At 52.1% G+C, this 19,746-nt stretch overlaps 1 protein-coding gene across 5 annotated transcripts in view; it reads left to right on the forward strand.

Annotated features, from left to right (window-relative positions):
* The window catches only part of ST3GAL2 (ST3 beta-galactoside alpha-2,3-sialyltransferase 2), a 49,832-nt gene that overhangs the window by 23,245 nt on the left and 6,841 nt on the right, over positions 1–19,746 (forward strand). For 4 of the 5 annotated variants that reach the window (XM_061137634.1, XM_061137611.1, XM_061137627.1 and 1 more), the window contains exons 2-3: positions 11,550–12,839; positions 15,593–15,786. In XM_061137634.1, the coding sequence (XP_060993617.1) occupies positions 12,501–12,839; positions 15,593–15,786 (533 nt within the window). In that variant the 5' untranslated portion in view covers positions 11,550–12,500. Of the gene's footprint in view, positions 1–3,577; positions 3,770–11,549; positions 12,840–15,592; positions 15,787–19,746 lie in introns of those variants that run through there. The other variant, XM_061137621.1, reaches the window with a different exon arrangement.

Consider the following 19,746-nt stretch of genomic DNA (forward strand, 5'->3'; position numbering starts at 1 on the left):
GGTCTGATGCTGTAAAGAGCAATATTGCATAGGAACCTGGAATGTTAGGTCCATGAATCGAGGCAAATTGGAAGTGGTCAAACAGGAGATGGCAAGAGTGAATGTCGACATTCTAGGAATCAGCAAACTAAAATGGACTGGAATGGGTGAATTTAACTCAGATGACCATTATATCTACTACTGTGGGCAGGAATCCCTTAGAAGAAATGGAGTAACCATCATGGTCAACAAAAGAGTCCAAAATGCAGTACTTGGATGCAATTTCAAAAAAAAAGAGGTTAAGGATCGTCAAAGAAATTAGGGCAACAAGAAACTTATTAAAGCAAAGAAAGGGGAGTCATAAAGGAAAGAATAGGTGAATATGAAAATTTTAAATAAAAAATTACAGCATTGAAAAATAGTGTAATTAGAACTTGAGACGATGGATCACTATAGCCTGGACACATAGAAATCATGAATTGGACACTCATGCTGAGGAATTAATTTAGAATGCAGGATAGACGTGGAGGACAGAGTGACAGGCTTTAGTACAAGTCTAGTAGGAGTTCCAGATACGAATCAAGGAAATGGCAGAAAAACATCTGAAGTGATAATGACTAAGAATTCCAAAACTGACGTAACAGCATGAATACCAAACAGAATGCTGCTGCTGCTGCTAAGTCGCTTCAGTCGTGCCCGACTCCGTGCGACCCCACAGACGGCAGCCCACCAGGCTCCCCCGGCCCTGGGATTCTCCAGGCAAGAGCACGAGTGGGTTGCCATTTCCTTCTCCAAGGCATGCATGCATGCTAAGTTGTTTCAGTCGTGTCCAACTCTGTGTGACCCCATGAACAGCAGCCCGCCAGTCTCTCTTGTCCACAGGACTCTCCAGGCAAGAATAACTGGAGTGGGTTGCCATTTCCTTTTCCAATCAAACAGAATAAATAGCTAGATATAATACAGTGAAACTGCAGATAAGAATAAAGGGGGTAGAGTAACTTATTACCCTTCCCCCCAAAAAAGAAGAAAAGGAAAATGTGGGAATTCACTGGCGGCCCCGTGGTTAGGACTCTGCACTTCCACTGTAGGCGACACGGGTTCAGTTCCTGGTTGGGCAACTAAGATCCTGCAAGCTGCGTGGTGCAGCCAAAGAAAAAAACAATAAAGGGAAAATATTAAAAGCTACCAGGTGGGGGGACTAACAGAGAAATAAAAGATTTCAAAGAAATGACAATTAGACCGACAGACAACATTTCATCAACATTAAATGCCAGAGGTGATAGAAGACTGTCTTAAGGGAGCTAGAATTCTATATTCAGCTCTCATTCAAGACTGAGGAGAAATAAACATATTTCTGGACATGCTAAGACAGTTTTTAAGAATTTATTTTTGATAGAAGGATAATTGCTTTACAGAATTTTGTCATTTTCTGTCAAACCTCAACATGAATCAGCCATAGGTATACATATACCCCTCCTTTTGAACCTCCCTCCCATCTCCCTCCCCAGCTAAGACGGTTTTATCACCTGTAGATAGTGACTAAAAGAACTACCAAAGGTATACTTTAGTAAGAAGAAAACTTGGGGGAAGGAGATTGCTAGCATGAACATGGAGTGCAGAAATTGACATAGTATGTTGATAAATTTAACTATGGAATATATATTCAGATAATTCAGTCACCCACAGTGACTTAAATTCCAGAAAATATTTAATAAGCTTATGATGAGAAGTGTGGCGTTAGGGAGTCCCAGGGTTGGGGCAGTGGTCTAATACTGATATGAAAAACCCTGGGTCATTCCATTGTTCTGCTCTGCCGTCTCGAGGGTGTAAGATCCTTCTCGTTGTGACTGAGAGATGGCTGCTACAGCCCCGGGTAGCACAGCATCACCCTATAACTTCCCAAGCAGGCGGATGCTAAGAAAAAGGAAGCTTTCTAATGTGCCTCTTTGTTGGGAAGAAGAATCTTTCCAGGAAGGCCCCGGCAGATACCTCCTTATGTCTCATGGGCCCGAGCTGGTTCATCCCTACACCAGTTCCTGGTAAAAGGGGACAGGCTTACTGTGGTTGCCTGTCCAGGCGTGCCTTGTCTCCTGGGACTGGGTTCTTTGCCGCCTGAGCCAAATCAGGACTCTGTTGGCAGGAAAGAAGGGGGAGCGGCTGCTGGTACACAAGCAGCAGTGTCTGCCACAGACGGCAAAACACAAAAACAGGGATTCTGTGTCTAGTTTGGTTTTTTAATTTTAAGAAGGAAAACTAAAATTGTTAACCACATAGGCAAGGAAGAATAAGGTAGAGTAAGGAAGGGAATACCATTCTTAATTCACATCAGGTTTCTGCCGTGTTAAATAGAACAGTATTACTGAAAACCTTAGGCCTCGTTAAGAAAGTGTATATATGCTAGCAATTTAAGATAGCCACTAAAAGAGGAAAGAAGAGGGATATGATTTCCAACCCAGGAGGGAAAGAAGTGGTGGGAGTAGGGACAATGTGTCAATCCAACAAGGCAGGAAAAGGAAAAAGAACTAAAGGAAAACTAGTAAAGAGAAAACAGAGAGAGTAACATGAGTCCAAATACATCAGGGTAAAGGGTTATACTCATGTGTTAAACAACTACCAGATAAGATGCAAATAAGGAGTGGTCTGAAGCCTGGAGAGACTGGTCAGTGGACACACGGCCTTAACAGGAACCACCCTAGCCTTCACCGTACAAGTGGTTCTGTTCTTTAAAACACTTGTTTATTCCTTGTGCTATATTCTGGCCTCTCCTCAATTGTTTCTGTCTGGCTTTGCCTTGCTATTGAGATAGTATTGCTTTTCCAGACTGCTTCCTGCCTACTGTAGATACGTATAACAAAGTCCTGGACTCTGTCCTGCCACAGGACACCAACACACCACGCAGGGACTCCTTTAAGGGCAGGTGTGGTGCAGCGCCAGGACCCCGCACCCCGCGCCCCCCTGCCCCGCTGCTTGCCCATGCCCCAGGACTCAGCATCCCTCCCTTGGAGCCTGTTTCTTAGGCTGCACCATCGATCCTGATCCTCTCACAATGAAGACTGATGTTTTATTTCTCCCGGGCTTATTGGAAAGTTAGCCAGAGTGACGACCATAGGCTGGAAGAGCTGTGTTAGCTCTTGCTTTCTGGTTTCCTGGCTGCCAACTCTGGACAGCGTCAGCAGTCCTGGAGCTGAGATCTCAGACTGGACATCCAATCAGAGTGAGGTGTCCTATAGTAAGACGGACTCCTAAAGCAGACACTGCCGGAGGGGTTGTGACTGGGGAGCGAGGGGGCCAGAGTCACTAGGATAACTGAGGGGTCTGTGCCAGAGGCTGGTGCCAGTGTGTTGCAATGGATGAGTTCAGGTAGCCAGGCATGCAGAGGTCAAGCTAGCAGTTCTCAGATCAAGGACGTGGGCTCCAGTTGAGTGTGAAAGGGGGGGCTGTTGGGTCCCTTCCTCCGCGTCTTGACTGACCCCCCCCCCCCCGCCCCGGGCATCTGCTGTTGCCACACCCAGGAGGCAGGCAGTTTGCTGGGTTGCTCGGTGGCCAGGTTCTGGGACACAGGGAGTGCTTTGATGATTGTACCTCAGTAAGTGGGAAAAGCCTCTCTGTAAGGAAGGCAGTGAGGGCCTGTGGAGGGAGCGCTGGCCTTGGAGCCATCAGCCCTGGGATAGCATTAAAGCTCCGTCCCTCGCCGCCTGGCTGACCTCGTTCGGCTGTCTTGGGACTTCTGTGAATACCGAATGAGAGGCTGTGCCTGCGAATGCTCAGAAACGCAGAAAGCATCACACATGTGAGTACTAATCTGGGCTTGATGCTTTTCCGTTGAGGCTCTGGGACACATCCTTAGGCCGTGTGTCAGTGGGTGGAAAGAGGGAGCTTTATCAGTCTCGGGCTGGGATTTTCTTTCCTTCTCTCCACCCCCTCCAGCTTCAAACAGCCTCCCTTCCCCCCCAGCCTCTGCTCCTTATTTTGACGTTTCTTTTCTCTGCCTGCCAAGAAGATTGTGTTCAGCTGCGCTGGTCTGAGGCTGTGCTATCCTGTGCTTCATTAGGTTAATTCGATGGCTTGTCTCCTGGGAACGGACCAGAGACTGGCTCTAAAACCGCACTCGCCTCCAAAACCCAGTTCCCACTGTTCTCCTTTGGGGCTGGCTTTGCTGCTCAGTTCCATATGCCTGCTTTTCCTTTCTTCCACCTGCAAGCTGGCCAGGGCCTCCTTTGGCTTCCCTTGGTTCTTTCTATTGGTGTAGTTGTTCAGGCTTGCATCCCCTACTGGGTAGAAGGTTCTAGGGGTCAAGGCTGCCCCCGACCTTCTGGATTCTGGTCGCCAGTTCCTCTGTTCAGCCTCAGAATCTTGAGTTCAGCCAGTCTTTCAGGGGGCATTTATCATTAAATGGTCTCAAAAGATTTGCTAACTTTGCAACCACAACCCTCTTGGACGACGCTAGCACTGCCTTGCCTCCCACCAAATCCCCCTCATTTCTCTCCTCTCTTAGAGGATTGCTTTTCATCTATCTCTGTAAATCTCCAACCCCAGCTGTAAAGGTGCATCACTCCCCGTGCCTGAGCCCGGGCCCTGCCTTTCCTCCTGCTAGGCTAGTAAGCCCTGTCCATGTGGGACTGGCTCCCCCCACCCGCTGCCCTGGTCCTGCTACTCAGGACTTTGCTTCTCCATTAACCTCTTTTTCCTGCAGCATTAACTTCTCCCCCTACTGAACCATCCCCACCAGTATACAAGCATTCTATATATCGCATTCCGCATCTCCCATTCCACTCTACCTCATGCCTGGTTTTTGGTGACACCTTTATTGAGATGTAACTCACGTAAAGTTCGTCCATTTCAAGTGTACCAGTGAGTTGGTTCCAGTCTAGTCACCTGGTTGTGCAATTTTAGGCCACAGACCATTTTAGAACATTTCATCATCCCGTTCACAGTCACTCTGCACTTCCTCTAACCCCCAACCCTGGGCAATCACTAATTGACTTTATTCTGGACATTTCCCGTAAATGGAATCACATTGTAGATAGGCTTTTGTGTTGGGCTTTTTTCTTTTTTTGGGGGGGGAGCTTTTTTCACTTAGCACCATGTTTTCAAGGTTCATGCATGTAGCCTGTATCAGTGCTTTGTATGGCTAAGATTCCATTGTATGGATATTAGACATTTTGTTTATTCATCAGTTAATGGAACCTTGAGTTCTTTCTATAATCATTTGTATATGTGTTTTTATGTGGATATATATTTCCATTTCTCTTGAATTATAGACCTAAGATTAGAATTGCTGAGTCATGTGGTAACTCTGTGTTTAACCTTTTGACTGCCAGACTGTTTTCCAAACTGGCTGCGCCATTTCATATTCTCACCAGCAGTGTATGAAAGTTACAGTTTCTCCATATCTTCACTAATACTTGTTATTATCTGTCTTTTTTGATTATAGCCACCCTGGTGGGTGGTATCTGGTGGGATTTTTTTTTTTAACCATTCTACTTTAAAATTTTTTTTAATTTTTATTTATTTATTGGGTGTGCTGGGTCTTTGTTGTTGCATGGGCTGTTCTCTAATTGCAAAGAGCAGGGTCTACTCTCTAGTTGCAGTGCACAGGCTTCTCTTATTGCAGAGCACGGGCTCCAGGTTCCCGGGTTTCAGTAGATGAGGCACATGGGCTCAGTGGTTGCAGCTCCTGGGCTCCAGAGCACAGGCTTAATAGTTCTGGTACATGGGTTTAGCTGCTCCATGGTCTGGGGAATCTTCCTGGCCCAGGGTCGAACCTATGTCTCCCGCGTTGGCAGGGGGACTCTTCACTGCTGAGCCACCAGGGAAGCCCTGATTGTGGTTTCGAGATGCATCTCCCTGATAGCTAATGATGCTGCATCTTCTCCCCTGCATGCTGGCTGTTTCTCATCTAGTCAGGTGTCCACCCCTCCATACCTCTGGATCAGCCATTGTGAAGGTCGCTGCCAACAGCCTTCTCTTATCTGAGTCAGGCCTTCCCTCGACACTGTCTTCTGGTCCTGTAGTTTTAAAATGAACTATGCTCTGATGACTCTCGCTGGATCACTTCAGCTCTGACCTCATCCATGGGCTTCCGACAGCTGCGTCCTGCTGCCTGTTGCCATTTCCACATGGATGTTTAAAGGGCATCTCAGATTTAACCTGTTGTAAACAGAGCTCTTGTTGGGTTTTTTTTCCTTTTCTCTCACCCAAATCCATTTCTTTCCTGACTTTTCCGCATGAGTGAATGGCACCCCCACCACCCTCCATCTAGCCCAGCAGTTAAATCCTTCAGAATACGTCCAGCTACTCACCACCTCCACTGCCTGGGGTATTGTAGTAGCTCCTCTCCGGTGCCCTGCTAGTCTTACGCAGCAACCAGAGTTGTCCCTTAGCAAAAAATGTTTTAACCTGCAAAAAAAAAAAAAAATTAGATTTTATAATGAAATTCATCACACATTCAGAATAGTACATATCATGTACATTCCTTAAAGAATAAAAATTTAAAATACTCTGTTCTTCCTACCTGGATTAAAGAGGAACACATTTTCCTAGTACTTCTAACGTCCCGATAGGCCCTTCTTCTTCTTTTTTCTTTTCTGTTAGGGCCTTCTTATCTTACCTGTCTTCTTCCTCTCCAGGGAAACTTCCTGAATTTTACAGTGTTTCCCTGATTTTATCTGTTGTTTTATCATCTTTGTACAGAGGCTTAAACAATTGACTGCTTAGCGTTGCATAGTTTTGAACTTTTCATGAATTCACACAATAAGTATCCCTGACTTATTCTTTTTGCTCAGCATAATAGTCTTTTGGTCATATTCATCCCTGTTTATTTCTGAAACTGGAGTTCATTCATGTTTACCATATGACATGAATGGACCACAATTTATCCATCCTATTCTGATGGGCATTTGGGTTGTTGACAGTTTTCAGCTATTAGCCAGTGCTGCCTTAAGCATTCATGTATGTCTCTTGGTACATATGTTCACGTGTATCTGGTGGTAGAAACACCAGAGTTTACTACACAACCACAAGGATAACTAAAATTGAAAAGATAGAAGATACTCAGGCCATGAAACAAATGATACTCTCATTCATTACTGGTGGAAACTTATGCTACAGCCACTCTGGAAAGCTATTTGATCATTTCTGGTAAGGTTAAACATACTGGTGTATGTACCATATGACTCTATAATTCCACTCCCAGGTATTTACCCCAGAGAAGTGAGACTGTGTGTGTCCACAAAATGACTTGTACAGAAAGGTCAGGGCTGTTTTACTCACAGCAACCAAAAATTGCAAACAACTCACTGTCCAAACATGGATAAGAATAAACTACTGATACATACAACATGGATGAATCTCTAGAACACTGTGTTGAGCAAAAGAAGCCAGCCAGGCAGGAGTGTTTATATGAAGTTCAAGACCCAAGTAAATCTAGTGTATGATGACAGGACTCAGCAGAATGGTCGAGCGGTGAATGATGACCAGGAAGGGGCACAAGAGAGCCCCCTGGGCGGGGGAGGGGGATGGCTGTGTGTGGAAATGCACTGTATTTTATTCTGGGTGCTTACACACACACACACACACACACACACACACACATGGGTAAACATGCATTAAGCTCTACATCAAAAGGCGTCTGCATCTTATTGTTTGTGAATTAAACCTCAGTGGAAGAAATAGATTGTCCCGAGTAGGGGCAAGATTTTAGGGGAAAATGAAACAGCTGTCAGGGTTCAAATTAAGCTTTATTTATTTATTTCTTGATGTGGACCATTTTTAAACTCTTTATTGAATTTGTTACAATATTTTGTCTGTTTTATGTTCTGGTTTTTTTTGGCCTTGAAGCATATGAGATCTCAGCTCCTCAACCAGGGATCGAACCCACACCCCCTTCATTGCAAGGCAAAGTCTTAACTGGACCAGATGCCAGGGAAGTTCATGAACTTAAGCTTTAAATCAGCTTCATAGGACAAGCAGGCTGGACTCACCAGTTTTATAACTCATTGATTCCAAATATCCAGTCTTTGGGTGACAAACTTCATTCCCAGCCAAACCAGAGGGAGACTGCAGTTACTCCAAACGTCTTCTCACCTGGGGCATCACAGAATAAATCAGACCAGGACAGACGGGGAGACTTTCTAATCTCTCATGTTCTCATGCTCTCTGATCACGTGTGTTCCCATGCCATATTTCCTGTGAGAAAGATGTTTTTAAATTTTTCTTAAAAAAAATACTATTCATGTCCACGTTTTTTTAAGTAATGCCAGATTAGCCTCCCAAGCATTGTACCAATTTATTTTCTTACCAGAGGTGACTGAGTGTTCTTGATACACTGCATCCTCTCTCCACTGTTGGTACTGTTAGTTTTTAAAAATTTGCTTCAAGGGCCCATTTTAAAATATAAATCAGGTCATGACACATCCCTCCCTTAAAGCCGCCCATTAGATTCATAATAAATCCTAATCCTTTCAAAGCCCATCATAACTGGGCACCTCATACTTTCCTCTCCAACACTCTCCCCCATTTCCCTGCCCTTCTTGCCGTGTTCATTTATTTAATATTTATTTATTTGGCTGCGCCGGGTCTTGGGCTGCCCTGGTGGCTCAGACAGTAAAGAATCCACCTGCAATGCAATCCAATCCAATGCAATCAAAACCTAGATTTGATCCCTGGGTTGGAAAGACCCCCTGGAGGAGGGCATGGCAACCCACTCCAGTGTTCTTGCCTGGAGAATCCCATGGATAGAGGAGCCTGGCGTTCTGCAGTCCATGGGGTTGCACAGTCGGACACGACTCAGTGCCAGGTCTTAGTTGTGGCATGCCACACAGGATCTTCAGTCTTCTTGCTGCGTGTGGGATCTTAGTTCTCTGAGCAGGGACTGAACCCGGGCCTCCTGCGTTGGGAGTGTGGAGTCAGCCGCTGGACCAGCAGGAAAGCCCCTCTCCCAGCTTTAATGGGTCAGGCTCTTTCTTCCTGTGTCCCCTGTTCGCTCTCACGGCACCTGTCATTTCCGTCGTGGCATTCGTCACCCCTGTGTGTTTGTATTTGCCCTGGACCGGAAGATCCATGAGGACAGGACGCGTATGGACTGTCCCACACTAGCCCCCGAGCCCTCCCTGGCTCCTTCAGTATCTGTTGAATGAATAAACAAGCCAGCACCATCCAGGCGGCCCTGGAAGACTGGCCTCCTTCCTTCTGAGTGCCCCAGAGGCAGGGGCTGGTGCCCAAGTGTGTGCCCTTCCCCTGTCTTTTTGACCCTGGGGTTGACCTGGGCTTAACACGAAAGACCAGAGCAGCTGTGAAAGGGGAGAGATCAGAATTAGGCAGTAGCAGCCGGAGGCCACGGGGGTGCTTAACCATGCAATTTCTGGACTTGGAGCACTTGTCGATGACCTCGGGAAGTTTCTTGCTGCTTTAGCAACAGCCCCGCCCTGTGCCCAGAGTTGCCCTCAGCACCAGCTCCCACACACAGCCCAGCCTTGGGATTTGCAGAGCAAGGGTTCTTGCTGGTGACCGGCTTCTCTGCTCTTCCTAAACACAGTGACGAAACTTGGGCTTTTCCTCTCCCTGGCAAGCAGCCAGTTACCTCAGGTGCCTGATTCGTTAGGACTCCAAGGAGTTACTGCAGGCCCAGCCTGGGAGCCTTCGGAGCCTCCTGTGCTGGCTTCGGCTGGAGTCTGCCTTCAGGGGCCACACTGGGCCACCCTCCAGAAACCAGGTCTCCCAGCCTGACCCCTCGCCCCATCCCTTACTCATTCTGGAAAGTCGCCACCTCCGGGCGGGTTGCCTCGTGGCAGGCTCTCAGCTCACAGGGTGCTGGGAGCAGGACTCTGCAAACCTAAGTTCTTTTCGTTAGATGTTGGGTGTGAGCATTCGGAGGCCCTGAGGAGACAACAGAAGGAGACTTCTGTTGATACTGACAGACCGCGCGCCCAGCCGCTGTGCCTGGAGAGGGTGCAGGAGACCCTCGGGCAGGAGCGCGCTGGACCAGTGTGGCTGGGCCTGGGGCTTAGAGCTGGGAGCCCTGCTAAGGCCTGTGGGCAAAGCTTCACCCTGGACCCTGGGAAGCCAGCTTCTGTGTCTCCTTGTCTCTTACCCTGAGCCTCTGGGCCGTTGAAGGAACTCGTGGGCTGCTTTCTACACCCTGGCCAATCTCAGGCTTTGGAACCAGGTAGAACTGAACTTAAATCTCAGTTCCACTCAGGAGGCTACGACCTTAGGCAAGTCTTTCACGTGTGCAACCATTGTTTCCCCACCTAGAATAATGTCTCCTCATTGGAACATGCTAGTTCCGCTCCCTGATGGCTTTGTGGTTTGGCGTGGCCCCAGAAATTTGAGCTGCCATGAATGGAGAGGGTGGCAGAGGTTCTTGAATGTGGAGCCGAGAGGCCTTCTGTGCAGCAAAGGACCTGGGAGGGCTGGCTGAGGTGGCGCTCCTGTGAGCAGCTGTGCCCGGGGCCAGGTCAGAACCAGGGCAGGCGGGATTTGGAGAGGAGCTGGTGGAGACATGTGGGCCACGGGGATTAAGTGCTCCCCATGGCGTGGAGTCAGGCCTGGGGCTCCACTCCCAGCCTTGTCCTCACTCTCACCCTGGCTCCCGAGCACATGGTGTGAATTCGGGCTCCTTTCCTTCGGGCGGATCCACACGCCACCCTGCCGTCTCTTTTCACGGCGCTGGCCCAGGGCCTCAGGCTGTGAGTACCCACAGGGGCCCTGGCGTTTATTCCATAGCCTGCAGATGAAGGCAGCTGTCCAGAGGGCTGAGCAGTGGCCCCAGCGTCCTGTCACGGTCAGGTTCTCTGCTGACACCAGAGCTGGAAGGAGTGTGAACGATTCACCCGGCTAACCCAGGACCGCCTCATCTGTGTAGCCCACGCTGGGGAGAGAGGAGGGTCAATCCCAGGGCCCAGGCCGGCTGCACCCCTCACTGTGGGGGTGCTCTATCTCTTCTCAGGGGTCCAGAGCACCCAGGCCAGGGGGGTCATATCTGCAGTCCTCTGTGATCTTTCCTCTGGGCCATCTTCTCTTGTTTCACCTGAAATTAACCTCCTATAGCTGGGATAGGAGCTTCCTAAACCTGGCTTTTGCAGGTACTCATTTTGTGGCTCTAGGGAGATCACTTTCCATCCTTGTTGTTGAAGTGTCAAAGTGTTAGCTGCTCAGTCGTGTTTGACTTTCTACGATCCTATGGACTGTAGCCCACGCGGCTCGTCTGTCCATTGGATTCTCCAGGCAAGAATAGGGGAGTGGATTGGCATTTTCTTCTCCAGGGGCTCTTCCCGACCCAGGGATCAAACTCCACTCTCCTGCATCACAGGCAGAATCTTTACTGTCTGAACCACCTCTGGCTCATAGTGAGGATGGCGGGCTGCTCTAGTCCTGTGATGGCCTAGTTAAGGAGTGGAGCGCGGTGCTGTCTGCACGGGGAGGGAGGAGCCCTCCTTTGTTCGCCCTTTGGTTAAGGGGGCGTCTCCTTCCGCCAGCTCTGCCCACTCTGGGCCTCGGGGGCGGGACCGGGGGACAGCATGTGTGCATGTGGGATCTGTCTGCACGTTATTTTTCCTCTCTGATTTCAGAGTCACGCTGCGGCAGCCTGGTGCCTGACAAGTGAGGGGAACCTGCCGGGGGATTACTGCTCGCTCAGGGCAGGACCGAGGCCTCGGAAGCGGGGATGGGCAGGGCAGCCTCCAAGCCTGGGCCAGCAGCACCAAGAGCGCCCGCTCGGTTGCCCCAGGTGGCACTCAAAGCAGCACTCTTCTGAGGAGCGGGTGATCGCAGGCCCCAAAGGACCGCACGGCAGGAGCTGGAGCTCGGCCACCCCTACACAACTAGGACCATCGGGGGAAGTAGGAAGGAGGAACCCAACGGCAGGAGGACCTTGTCCCTGAAGAGTTTACCGGCACCCGCAGAGCTTCCTGAGTCTCTTCTCTCCAGATTGGGCTCGTTCCCTTTTCTCCCCCGGCAGAGGCATTGGGCCCAGAGACGGGAAGATTTCATGACGTTCTGGCTGCTGGAAGCCCACGTGCTCTCTGCTGTGACTGGGGTTCGAGGGCTTCCCCGCTGCGGGGGACGAGGGGCCGCCTCGGCATCTGCTCATGAACCACAAGGACCCCGAATGCTCCAGACTGGATCGTTTCAAGCCGCCAAAGAGGGGGACCCCCAGAGCTGGCAGCCAGCAACCCCAAGGGACTAGAGGGCTGGAATGGACTGACCTCCTCTTTGCCGCAGCTCCAGGAGCAGCAGAGCCTCTGTGGCCCAGCTAGTGGCAGACGGAGCTGATGAAGCCGTGAGCAGGGCTGGCGGCCGAGACAGGAGCCGCTGCTGCCGCCGGACTCTCCTGGCGCCGGGGGCGCATGCGCGGGCCCCTGCTGCAGTCCCAGCTCGGCACCCGCCCGCATGTCCTTTGCACGAGGTGCCAAAGCACGTGGGCTGCTCTGTAGCTGGCCTGTCGGCGGGCTGGGGAAGCAGTGGCCGCGGTGAGGTCCGCCTGCCGCCGGCCTGAGGGCCCAGCTCCCGGGGCGCGCACCATGAAGTGCTCGCTGCGGGTGTGGTTCCTCTCCATGGCCTTCCTGCTGGTGTTCGTCATGTCGCTGCTCTTCACCTACTCCCACCACAGCACAGCCACCCTGCCCTACCTGGACTCGGGCGCCCTGGACGGGGCCCCCCGGGTGAAGCTGGTTCCGGGCTACGCTGGCCTGCAGCGCCTCAGCAAGGAGGGGCTGGCCGGCAAGAGCTGCGCCTGTCGCCGCTGTATGGGCGATACCGGCGCCTCCGAGTGGTTCGACAGCCACTTCAACAGCAACATCTCCCCCGTCTGGACTCGGGAGAACATGGACCTGCCCCCCGACGTCCAGAGGTGGTGGATGGTGAGAAAGTCGTGGCCTTTGCTGCCCCCTCCCTGGGGTCTGTCCCCGTCTGTTTAGGAGACCCCCTGAGGGTCCCCTCTGGGATTTGGGCCGTCTGCCTCCTGGCCCCCTTTGCACCCTTCACTGGACCAGAGCCAGCCACCAGGGGCACAGAGTGTGAAGGGCAGAGCGCACTTTGGCCAGGAAGGGGAGAGAACGTACATTTCTAGTGCCTGTAGAGGCCAAACAGAGACCAGAAATGCCTGCTGGGTCAAGGAGGTAAAATAAACAGGAGAGGCAGGTCCCTGGGGAGAAGATGCTGAGAAGTGAGGCCCATGGCAACAGGAAGGCCTGCCCTTCAGAAAACAGGTGGCCACTCGGCTCCAGTGCTTACTGCGATGCTGGCTGCTTCCTCATTTGTAAATGTTTGCCCCAAATAATTTGAAACACCGTTCCATTCACTTGGTTCTCTCCACTTGCTGGAAAAGGTTTCCTTCTGGGTTAGGATAGGAAAGCATCATGGATCCTTTGGGGGCTGAGGGGAGGGGAGGAGAGGAAGCCACTCTGCTGGACCCTGTCACCTCTTTGCTGCTTTGCCCCCCCCCCCCCCCCCAATCGACTCTAGCGCGTCGCTCCACAGGCTCCGCCAGGGCCATCTGGTCGCCACACATGTCAGCTGTGGCTCTGTGTCAGTCCTCAACCCAGGGCCCCGCAGGCTGCCGGCGCTCCCTGCTGAGGGCTGCGGAGGCACTGCATGCTCCCCGGTTTCCCCAGCTGGCAAACGGGGAGGGTGGTAACTCTCCCTCTTTCTCACATTTAGGGCAGCTGTGAGAATGAGCTCCTGCGACCAGGCTTATCAGAGCAACTCACAGATCCTGCTCCTAGCCCAGACTGTCAGGGCCCCCAGGGAGGGGGAGTTTATAGGGCAGGATCTACCAGGAGCCACACAGGCCCTTCCCATGACAACTCAGAGCCCTCGAAGGGTCCTGCCTGTCCCTCATAGTCACATCCGTCATTTTATGGGGAAGTCCAGGTTCGGAGAGCACACAGGGCTTGCCCAAGGGCATAGGTCTCAGAAGTGGCCACGAAGGGCCAGAACTGGCCTCTGGGCAGCAATGGGCTGAGAGGCCGGCCAGGCCCCCCTGCCCACAGGGATGAAACTCAGAGCTGTCTAAGCCCTAGAAGCCACTTCTCTGCTGCTCCCCACAGTCACCTGCTTTTGCTGTGAACCTAGAAATTCCTACTTCAGAGCTAAGCTTCCTTTCCACACTGAGTCTTTGTTCTTGTGCTTGGGGGCCCTTCCTGTGCTCAGGGCAGCAGGCCCACCATCCCCTTCCTGCGTCTCGCCCCTGAGCAGCTCCTATGAGCCGCAAACCTGCAGTGTTATGGCTCAGACCGCAGAGCACGTTAAAGCCCTTAGAGGGGGTGGCTGGGGGTTGAGTCCAGCTCCGTGTTCTAAAACTGTTGTAGGAAGGGGGACCCCCTTCCAGGGCCCAAAGTTGGGCTCTTGTCTAACACTCGGAAAAGAATTGTCCGAGGAGACACGTGCTGACAAAGCAAGAGATTTTATTGGGAAAGGGCACCCGGGTGGAGAGCAGTAGGTAAGGGAACCCAGGAGAACTGCTCTGCCGCGTGGCTCGCAGTCTTGGGTTTTATGGTGATGGGATTAGTTTCCGGGTGGTCTTTGGCCAATCATTCTAATTCAGAGTCTTTCCTGGTGGCGCACGCATCGCTCAGCCAAGATGGATGCTAGCAGGAGGGATTCTGGGAAGTGGACGGACAGGTAGTGTCTCCTCTCGATCTTTCCCGAACTCTTCCGGCTGGTGGTGGCCTATTAGTTCCGTATTCCTTATCAGGATCTCCTGCCATAAAACAACTCATGCAAATGGTTACTATGGTACCTGACCAGGGTGGGCGGTTTCAATCAGTGTGCTTCCCCTAACAAAACTGTTTGCCTTAATTGCCATTATTAGGAATCAGCATATTTCACATGAGATCTGTATTTTCAGCTTTTCTTGAAAAATTAGAAAATCTGGTCCCTCTGACAGTCCCACAAGGCAACAATCGGCTGAAGTCAGCCCTTTTTCATGGCGGCTCCTGTCTGCTATGGGCCCACCTGCCTCTTCACTCCTGAGTGTTACCTGTCTGGCACTGTGGGCCTTTAAGTGCTGCCCTGGCCTCATTCTACAGTCTTCAGAATCACTGGTGGCGAGAGGGGCAGGGACCAGTTTCTCTCCAGCTCTTCTGACTCTGGAGGATATCTGTGCCCTTTTGCCTTTTCCCCAGGGCTGAGGGCTCCAGGTGTCCCCCGATCTCGCCTGGAGCTTCCGGCTGAGTCCCAGGGGCGCCCCCTGCAGGCTGACTGGGAATGAGTCTCTGAAGCTCCCCCGAGACTTTCCTTATCAAGGCATTCAGAATGACTGTAGAGCAGCTGCCCCAGAGGACTGCAGAGCAGGGGCCTCTCCACTTTGTGGCACAGGCCTGCAGACTCTCAGAGAGCAGGCTGGAGAGCACCTTGGCCCCTGAGTCCGACCAGGATCGCAGAGCTGCTCCTGAGAGCAGGGCACTGGTCTGGACACCGCTCTGTTGTTGAGTTCCGGGAGGGCCCTCACTGCTCAGGGGGGCTTCCGCCCCGCGACAGTAGGAGACCTGGGCAGCTTGGACCCTGCAGGCTGAGGGCAGCGAGGGGGAGCAGGCGGGAGTTGCCTCCTGCTCGCTCCACCCTCCCCACCCTCCCTGCTCCCCCCTTTCTTTTTTCTCCCTCTTCTCCACAGATGCTGCAGCCACAGTTCAAGTCACACAATACCAACGAGGTGCTGGAGAAGCTGTTCCAGATAGTGCCAGGCGAGAACCCCTACCGGTTCCGGGACCCCCGCCAGTGCCGGCGCTGTGCTGTGGTGGGCAACTCGGGCAACCTGCGGGGCTCTGGCTATGGGCCAGACGTGGACGGGCACAACTTTATCATGAGGTGAGTCCCCGGGGGAGCACAAGGCTGGATACGGGACAAGCCTCCAGGAGGGGGCACTGGCCTCCTTGACCTTGCCCAGCTGTGGGAGGAATTGCCAGCTGCTGGGGGTCCTGGAGGACCCTGATACCCAGAATCTTCCATGACAAGCTCAAGTTTCTTGCTTTTGTTTCTGAGGTGAATTTATTGTTGTTCAATCTCTCAGTCGTGTTCGATTCTTTGCGACCCCACGGACTGCAGTGCGCCCGGCTTCCCCCTCCTTCACCATCTCCCGTAGCTTGTTCAAACTCAGGTCTGTTGAGTTGGTGATGCCATCCAACCATCTTGTCCTCTGTGGATGAAGAGACACAATTCCCATTCTAAACTTTGCTTGAGGCCCATACTCAGCTTTCAACTCTGAATACCTCTGGAGAGAGCTAAAATCAGACTCCTGGCTGAGGTCTTGTGAAAACTCCCACCAGAGGCCCTTTCACCCGTCTGGTCCCCTTAGTTGTTGGGCCAGGAGTGTGGGCCCCAAACAACTGTGGGTGATCCCTCTGGCGACTGACAGAAGAGGGGTGTCCTGGGCAGAAAAAGGAGCTGTTGGTGCCTGCTCTGAGCCCTCATCCCTGACCCTTTACCTTTTTGCATTTAGACTGTGCAAGGGCTCATTCCCTCCACAGACATCTGAGCTCAGCCTTGAGGAGAAGAGAAGGGTTGGGAGGGCACGCCTTCCGGACAGAGACGCAGAGCAGGGAGCCCGGGCAGGGGAGCAGGCGGACTTGTGACTGGAGGTGGGCTGCTGTGCCGCCCCTGAACTTCTGTGTTCCCCACCTCCGCCCCCCAGACGTGGGGGCAGATGCCACGTGGGGGATCCTTCCATCTCACTCCTGGGTGGAGGGAGCGCCCTGAGAATAAAGATACTGAAAATGCCAGTTTTCACTAAGCATCTCTTAGGATGAGCATTGAGAAAGACCAGGTTTCACAGGAGGCGGAAGGAAGGGCTTTGTCTTAGAAACTGTTGCTGTCTCCATAGCAACACCAAGGCGGCAATATGTCTCTGAGGCTTTCCACAGTCCTTGCAAAACCTTTCTCATGTTAAGAGTGTTGGGGGTGGGGGAGAGAAGGGGATGCTAGGAGTAAGGAGGGTGGGGCAGAGAGGGATGCTAAGAGTGGTGGGGGTGGGAGAGATGGGGGATGCTAAGAGTGGCGGGGAGAGAGAGGGGGGATGCTAAGTGGGGGGTGGGGGTGTTAAGAGTCGGGGGGAGAGAGGGGGGATGCTAAGAGTGGGGGGAGAGAGAGGGGGATGTTAAGAGAGGGGGGAGGGGGCAGATGCTAAGAGTGGGGGGGCAGATGCTAAGAGGGGGGGGCAGATGCTAAGAGTGGGGGGAGGGGGATGCTAAGAGGGGGAAGAGAGGGGATGCTAAGAGTCGGGGGAGAGGGGATGCTAATCAAAATCCAGGCCCCCAGAGCCACCTGAGATCCTCCCCATCTTCTGGCTGCTGGCACCCAGAAAACAAGAGAGGCGGGCTGGGAGCCAGAGGGGACCTCTCTCCCTGAGATAGTGGCAGAGATGGGTGATAGGTGGCTGGCCAGTGCCTCAGAGCAGCCGTGGGACCCTTGGAAAGCCCGGGAAGGGCTCTGGCGTCTGTAGGTGCTGCCTGCAGGGCCTCTCCACCTCCTGCAGGGCTTCACCATGCACCTCGGGACGGTTGGGAAGCTCCAGGGAGTGGAGCACAGCGGGCAGAGACGCTTGGCTGCTGGACAGACCTGGACGGCACCTGGTCCTAGTCAGGCAGAGAGAGGCTCACAGGAGTCAGGCCAGGAGACGGGTGTTGTGGACTGACACCAGGACTTCTTTGTGGGTGTCATGAAGTCAAGTCGCTCAGTCGTGTCCGACTCTGTGCAACCCCACGGACTGTAGCCTACCAGGCTCCTCCGTCCATGGGATTTTCCAGGCAAGAGTACTGGAGTGGGTTGCCATTGCCTTCTCCAGGGTTCTTTACATATTCCGTATCAATGACCAAAACCCTCAATAGTGGCAGATCTAAAGATACTCTTATTAAAATCAAGTGGAAAAGAAGGATATTTTCTGCAACATTATTTAACATAATTCTCAGAGTTAGGAAGGAAGTAAAGCAAGGAATGAACAGCAAAAATGGCGATTGTGCACAGGATAAAAAAAAGTTTTACTTGTAGATAATATGAATAAACCAACAAGCTTGTAGAATTAATAACACAGTTGAGTAAAATGGTTAGATATTATGATAAATATGTATAAATATCTTTTACTTATATGAAACTGCAGATGAAGATTTGAGTTTTTCTGTAGGTGAGTGTTTGTCAACCCTGATTGCACATTATTAGTGTTACATGGAAAATATTAGTGTTACATTAAAAAATATACAGATGCCTGACCCCCACACCAGACTAGTCAAATGCCAGTCTCTTTGTGGAAGGAGTGGCTTTTCAGCTGATTTGTGGAAGCAGCCAGATGGCAATGGAGAGTGACTGCTTATAGGCGCGTGTTGGTTTGGAACCTGTGGGGAGGCCTCCCTTCCTGGAAACAGGACGGATGAAAGCCCCACGGATGAAAGGGAGGGCTGAGCTGAGTTACAGTGAGCTGATGGGGGAGTGTGCCCAGCCCCCAGCCCCCAGGCCCTCCCCTCACCGCCACCTCCCCTCTGACTCCAGAGCCCCCCTGACTAGATGGAGCTGAGCTGGTTCCCCTCAGCTGGCCAGCAGATGGATCTGCAGCTCCTCAAATAGCCGCGTGCAGATGGTAGGCTCACCGTGAATACATGAAAGAGTGAAAGGGACTGAGTGCCCACACTCTGAAGCCTAAGCATGCCCATATGCACATCCTGCTCCGGGTGCTCTGGCGGCAGGGGACAGAGAGAACTCTAGAAGCTTCTCCCTGGAGTCACGGAAATCCAACTTATCCTCTGCATCTCACCCTGGTCCCTTTCCAGGGCCTGGCTTCTCCAGAATGAATCAGCTGTCTCCAGAAGCATGCCACTTCCTTCCCTTTCCTTGGAGGCTCTGAAACATCTTTTTAGATCCCTTTTCCATTCATCTCCAAACTTTCGGAAGCGGCTGCCTGCCCAGCAAATGGGGGGCACTCGAGGGAGGTGGAGACTCTCCAGGAGGGCTGACTCGAGGCTGGGAGGCTGTGATCCTGGACGACAGGTCTAAGGAGGGGCGTCGTGACAGCTCTGGCTGCTGAACTGTGGGAAAGGCAGATGGGGGGTCTTCAGGGCTGATCTGGGGCAGCTGCAGCCCTGTGATCTGCAGGGCCATCTTGGCCTCTCCATCTTCAATGAGATGAGGTGTGTTTCTTGGGTCCTCACAAGCGTGAACCTTGACCCCAGCTCCTGCCCAGCCCAGACCCCAGCCAGCTTAACTGCCAGCAGTCCAAGTCTGCTACCCACTTGCATACCCCAGGCAGCTGAGAAACACCATCCTCTGCAACTGCTCTGTTCCTCACAGACCCCAGGGCTATCGTGGCAGAGCCAGATCCAGACTGTGGCTGTGCTGACAAGAGGACCAGTGGTGTGTGTGGAGCTGTACCCCACAGTGGATGAGAAAAAGGCATTTCAGCTCCTCTAGGAGACGGGATCTCTCAACCCTAAAGACCAAGACATCAGAGGGGCAGTTAATCTAAAGAACTGGGTTTGGGGGAAGGGGGGCAGGATCTTAATCCTTGTTCTGGGGCCAGAGCACAGTTGGTCCTGCAGGAAAGAATCTAGGCTTCTCCTTGAAGCAGACAGGAAGTAAAGTGGCTAAGAATAAGGACTCACTTTCTAGTTCCAAATCAGGCTACTCTTGGTTTCCCAAACATAATACTCTCCAGTCCCTCAAGGGAAGGGAACCAGAGAGGCAGAAGGTACAGCAAGTGATTGGTAGAGGGGGGCATCTTGGACACACCCTTACCACACTGTGCCATCCATAGAGGTGGCAGGGGAGCCCCTGTGACACAGGGCC

Source organism: Dama dama, chromosome 4, assembly GCF_033118175.1.
Source record: "Dama dama isolate Ldn47 chromosome 4, ASM3311817v1, whole genome shotgun sequence".
In the NCBI taxonomy this organism is placed as follows: Eukaryota; Metazoa; Chordata; class Mammalia; order Artiodactyla; family Cervidae; genus Dama; species Dama dama.